Here is a 5,995-nt window from a genome sequence, read left to right on the forward strand (position 1 = left end):
AGCTGAAGATGACATCTGTTTAGGGTGGGGGTCCGTCCGGTAACTAAAAGATACCTTACTTACTTAAGATTTTGTTTCTATTTCTTGATGTTTGACCACTCTCTAGTCTAATCCTTGTCATGTGTTGTCACTATGAGCCTCTTTCTTTACCCAAGTCCCAAATAAACACAGCCAAAACTTTTCATCAATCAATTTTGTAACTTATTTTATATATAGTATGTGACTAAAATAAATACATGAATCAGTTTTGTAAGTTATTTTAAATATAGTATTGGACTAAAAAAAGTATCTAATGTTTTATTTAAAAAACATGAACTTATTTTTGTTTTTATTTTTTTGACTAGCCAAGCAAGCCAATATTATTCAAACCAAAAAACAACCCCAACCCAAGCTAGCAAGATGCTATACAAGGGAGAAGTTACACCAACTGATACATGAACTAATTATATATGTATTTACACAACTTTGATTTCTCTTATGCATTATTTTACTTTAAATCAAAAACTTTTCTAATATAGTACATGTGTGTTATTACTGGCGGAGCTTGAACGAAAACTCGGTGGGACCGGACTCTCAAAAATTCAAATCGGTGGGAGCCGCACTCTTAAAAATCCAAAATTTTACACTAAAAAACAAAAAAAAAATGGTAGAATTAACACTATGAACGAAAAAATGATGGAGACCGAGGCACCCCTGGTCCCAACAAAGCTCCGCCCCTGTTTGTTATAACAAGTTGAAGTAATTTGTTAAATACTTGGGTTTATTGTAACAAAATAAATTGATTATTAATACAGATGTATAATTTGAGGGTGATGATTATGTGAAATTTAAGAATATTTTCCTGAAGAGTGGTACCTTGGAAAGTAAATTAGCATCTATAAAAGATCAATGCCTTGCTGATGTAACAGGACCCTTTTTTGGCATTTTTAATGACTTAGATTAGTACTATGTCGAGCCCTTAGGGTACAGGGTATAAGGAGCGGTGACTTAGGCGGGGAGTGGGGGTCATCGATCGGTGACCATCCCCACTTGATTAAGTTGGGTGTTTGAGTTGGAGAGAGGGTGTGGAATTCGGTGTGTAGTCACCGATTGTGTTGAGAGGAGAGGAGAGAGGAGACACCAATCAAGTTTTTTTTTTTTTTTTTTTTTTTTTTAATTGAGGGGTGTCTGACTATACCTAGTGATTGAGTGTAAAATGGGGAGTTGACATGGCATAATATTATTGCGTAGGATTTCACTCAAACACCCTAGGATGATTGACTATACCCTCCACCTTTACGACTTAAATTTAAAAAAGAAAATCACACTTGAATAAAAATAAAATAGTGAGAAGCCAACACTTTTAGCGCCCCTCCATTTAGAGGAATTTGATTGGGCCAACAGAGCTCCAAAATGAGAGCCCTTTCACGCCCACCATTGCACTCATGGGTGCACCTTGGCACCCCTGAGGTAGCGTTGAGGGTGTTAAAGGGCGTGATAGCACATTCCCCAGCTTATTAGAGCATTCACATTCAATCCTCTATTTTTTACCTTATATTATACTAAAAATCACTATCTTTTCTTTCTCATATTCTCAATTAAATAATACTTTTTAATATATTTATTATTACATTTTTTCTCTCTTCCACTCACACACACCTACAATCACTTTTTGTAAAATAAAAAGGGTGAACAGTGTCCTTTCAAATTTAACGATAAACAGTAAAATTCTCTCTTATCTACTACAACCACTTTTCGTAAAATAAAAACCTCTCTCACATAATTTGAGGGGAGGGATGTGAATGCTATTTGAATCTTGTTGTTACACTCCTCTTTAGTTGTATGTTTATCATTCGGATAGTGACCCATGTGTTTAGTTGTATGTTTATCATTCGGATAATGACCCATGTGTACTCAACCTTTGGCTCTAGTTGATTAATAAAAGTTGGCTACTTTTATGTTAAAAAGCCAATGAGCTAGTGGTGGAGTGGTAAGGGAGAGATCTTGTGTTCTAAGTGACCCAAGTTCAATTCCTACCCCTAGCATTTAGTTTCTGCGGCACCTGGTGATGATGGGAGACTAGGCGAGTAGGCGGCGATCGCTAGTTCGATCCTTGAACTGAGCGGGTTTTACCTTACCGCACTGTCGTGCCTTCGGGCGAGTGTTCACGGGCTTCGGCCCTAGGTGAGGGTTTTCCCCGGTTCGGAAGACGAGTGTATCCCGATGTGATGAATTTCGCCAGTAGCCCATTTGGAGGATTCGTTGGCCGTTCAAAAAAAAACTTTTATGTTAAAAAAGAAACAAAGATAATGACCCATGGATCCAATTTTAGCCATCCAGTTCACTATTTCCCATATTTAGCAGCCTCCCACTTGCATCACGGAATGTAACATTCCCTTTTTAATTTTGTACACCAAAACTAACCATCCCATCACTCATCCAAACGCAATCAAATTGCCACTCACTCTTACCAAACACAAAACAAAACAAAAAAATCATTTGTCAAACTATCCCATTAACATTAAAAAAAAAAAACATTGTAAAATCGAAGACATAAACCCTAGCTTCATATCCTAACAACGTTAGCCGGAACATCAAAACCTCAACACTTATTCCTAACCGTAACACCAAACTCCCCAGCCACAATCAACGTAGTAGCCATATCAACAAACATCCCATGCTCCACCACACCAGCAAGCCTCAACATCTTATCACCCGCAGCTCTCAAATCCCCAATACATTTCTTCATGAACAAATCCACAACATAATTCCCATTATCCGTCACATACGGTTCACCATTTTCACAACAAACCCTCAACTTAGCCACACAACCCGCTTCTTCAAACATGCATTCAAGCTTTTTAGCAGTAAATTTCCAACAAAACGGCACCACTTCCACAGGCAATGCCAAACCACTCCCCCCAACATAATCCACTAATTTTGTTTCATCAACAATCACAACAAACTTTTTACAACAACCTTCTATCATTTTCTCTCTTAACAACGACCCGCCCCGGCCCTTAACCAGATTCATATCCGGGTCGACTTCATCTGCGCCGTCGATTGCCAGATCGAGAACCGGGTGGGTGTCAAGATCCGACAGGGGTATGTTTAACGATGAGGCTTGTTCGTGGGTTTTGGTTGAAGTGGGGATGCCGATGATGTTTGTGAGTTTGCCTTGGCTGAGAAGGTGTCCGATTCTGTCGATTGCGTGTTTGGCGGTGGAGCCGGTGCCCAGGCCCAGGACCATGCCGGACTCGACGAACTCGACTGCTTTGTAGGCTGCGATTTTTTTGAGTTGGTCTTGGGTTAGGATGAGTTGGGGTGGTGAGGACATTGGTGAGGTGGGGTTGGTTTTGTTTGATTCGAGATAAGCTAGAGCCATTTGAGGAGATGGATATTGTTGTTAGGGTTTTGAGAGTTGTTTGAGATTTGGGAATTGGGAAGATCAGGTTAGGAGAGTTACATTGGTGAAGATTTGGGAAAATGGGTTTGGGTGATTTATAAGTGGAGGTAGAGCTAGGGGTGTGTTAAGGTGTTTGTGAGATCGGCTTGGTAAAATGTTTGGTTAAAGTCACGTGTAAAGTAGTAGCGGATTTAGAAGATCCACGTAGGGGCAACGTTTCAATAAAAAGGGATAACGAAATAAAAAAAAAAGGTCAAATTTTTCCAAAAATGTACACAACATTGGAGTGTCACCGTAGCGTCAATGGGCAATGGAGGTTGCCCCTTCTATCACTCTAGGTCCGCCCCTGACGTAAAGTAAGCTTGTTTAATAAATAAGCACAAGTCTAAGCTTTATCTGTGGAGCGGGTCTAAACAAACCTATTATTTATATAATTCGTATTTAGTGTATTTAGTATATTTATGAAATGATAATAATTATATAAACTAATGAAAAAATATCTATATGATAAATATTATGTTATATGTGAAAAAAAATAATTTAGAAATGCATATACAATATAAATATAGATGGAATACTGAAAAGACCATTTACGAGCCAAGTTGAAGCTCTTGGACCATGCGTAATGGTTTGATGAATAATGCTCTCACTCTTGAGCGTTTTCTGCCATGTGGCAGTCCAGTCAGCAAATAATGCCTAATAACACCCCATCCAATCATTACACAATTATCAATTTTTTTAAATTAAAAACTTAAAATACTTCATTAAATTAAAAAAAATACACTACTGGAAATAAAAAAAAAATAAAAACCGACTAAACTTTAAAAAAAGGGGTCGGAATGGCTTCATGGTTGAGTTTATAAAAGTTGAAAGATTGGGTTGAGAGAAAGTGAGTTTATTTTATAAAAAGTTGGAAGAAATGTGGGGTATTTAAAGATTTTTTTTGAAAGGTAGGGTATTTAAAGATTTATATGGGAATTTAAAAAAATAAAAACATTAAATGTTTTTACCGTTTGAAAACGGTCAAAATTTGAAAACTTGTGCAAAATTGGCGTGTTTTAAAACACGCTGGAACGATTTTATTCAAAAAAAAAAAAAAACGTTCGAATACGTCGCAGGGGTGGGGCTGGGCAAGATTGGGTGTGTTTGGCTGAAAAATTTGAAAAGACTACGCCTATTACAGGTGGTCTTATAAGCTAAATAAGCTCGAATTTGGTCGAGTTCTAACTTGACTTGACTCATTTACATTCCTAAGCAGAGGTATGCATAAGCCATTAAAACTGATAAATCGAAGAAACTATCTTAGTTTGGCCAATATGAAATATATATACGGTTCAATAATAAGATTTCAACAGCTTTTTATTCGGTTTACGACTTGAAAATTGAAACGTGGTTTATCATTTATTCTTTTTTCATATATGATATACAGTTTTGTCATTTTTTATATGTTAATACAAAATTATACTTTTGAAAAAAAAAAATGTAACCCCCTTTTCTTTTCGTTTCATTTGAAAGAAAACATTTGATATGCTAATTACATTCATATATAGTTTTGTCATTTTTTAAGGTTAATACAAAATTATACTGTTGAAAAAAATAATAACCTCGTTTTCTTTTGTATCATTTGAGAGAAAACATGTTTGACCTATTAATTTAGTGGTATAACGTTTCCTATCATAAAAATAGTCTGAGCTTAATTCTTTACAAATACAATATTAGGTGTAATATAATGTAAAAAGTTATTCTTAAAAAAAAAGGAGAAAACAACGAATATATCTATGCTCTATGTGTCACACCTCAACCGATGGTGAAAACAACGGGGTGCGAGCATTAAGCGTTCAAATTGCTCATGAGAATTTCCATAACACTATTATTTCAATAGAGATTAATTGATTTCATGCAATTGTCTAACCATGTTATCACAAGCATCATATTACATACCAAATCATAAATTGATCGAATTGTTCAAAGCACTAAATTAACTAGGTGACATTTCTAAGCATCTCCTAGCTTGATTCCATGCATTCCCAAAGCATCCTATCAGCCTGCAATATGTATTAAAATATCAATACAAAAGTATTGGCGAGTACACAAGTTGAATAGTAGAATAATAGATTAAAACAACTCATATCCATAATGTAAACGACAAAATAGTTCCAGCCGTGCTAGTGTCGCAGTCCACGCAATGATAGCCCAAGTATCCCGATGCTTTAGCGTTTACCACTACTAGAAAAATTAAAATTTCTGACACCATTTTCCGTAGGAAATGCATCACAACTTGCGATTTTCTACGAATTTGTGACGAAATGCGTATGTAGGAAAACCACTCGTAGGAAACTGGTTTCTTACGCATTTTCTACGCATTTTCCTACCCATTTCTGACAGAAAAGGGCTGTCACAAATTGCTACACATTTTCTACGCATTTTCCTACCCATTTAACGGAAGTTAATTTTTAATTTTTGCTACACAATTGTCACGAAATTTAATTTTCTACGAATTTGTGACGAAATGCATATGTAGTTAAACCACTCGTAGGAAACTGGTTTCTTTACGCATTTTCTACGCATTTTGCTACCCATTTAACGGAATTTAATTTTTTATTTTTGCTA

At 36.2% G+C, this 5,995-nt stretch overlaps 1 protein-coding gene across 1 annotated transcript; it reads right to left on the bottom strand.

Moving 5' to 3' along the window:
* Nucleotides 1-2,463: 2,463 nt before the first annotated feature.
* LOC110912362 (probable ribose-5-phosphate isomerase 2) lies at nt 2,464-3,510 on the bottom strand. Its single transcript, XM_022157063.2, has one exon. It carries the CDS (start codon nt 3,362-3,364, stop codon nt 2,582-2,584), a length of 783 nt encoding a protein of 260 aa, XP_022012755.1. The 5' UTR covers nt 3,365-3,510; the 3' UTR covers nt 2,464-2,581.
* Nucleotides 3,511-5,995: the final 2,485 nt, after the last annotated feature.

This window comes from Helianthus annuus, chromosome 12, assembly GCF_002127325.2.
Source record: "Helianthus annuus cultivar XRQ/B chromosome 12, HanXRQr2.0-SUNRISE, whole genome shotgun sequence".
In the NCBI taxonomy this organism is placed as follows: Eukaryota; Viridiplantae; Streptophyta; class Magnoliopsida; order Asterales; family Asteraceae; genus Helianthus; species Helianthus annuus.

What these genes read in the sequence shown, in the direction of transcription:
- LOC110912362 (XM_022157063.2), bottom strand. Translation starts at nt 3,364, where the DNA reads ATGGCTCTAGCTTATCTCGAATCAAACAAAACCAACCCCACCTCACCA.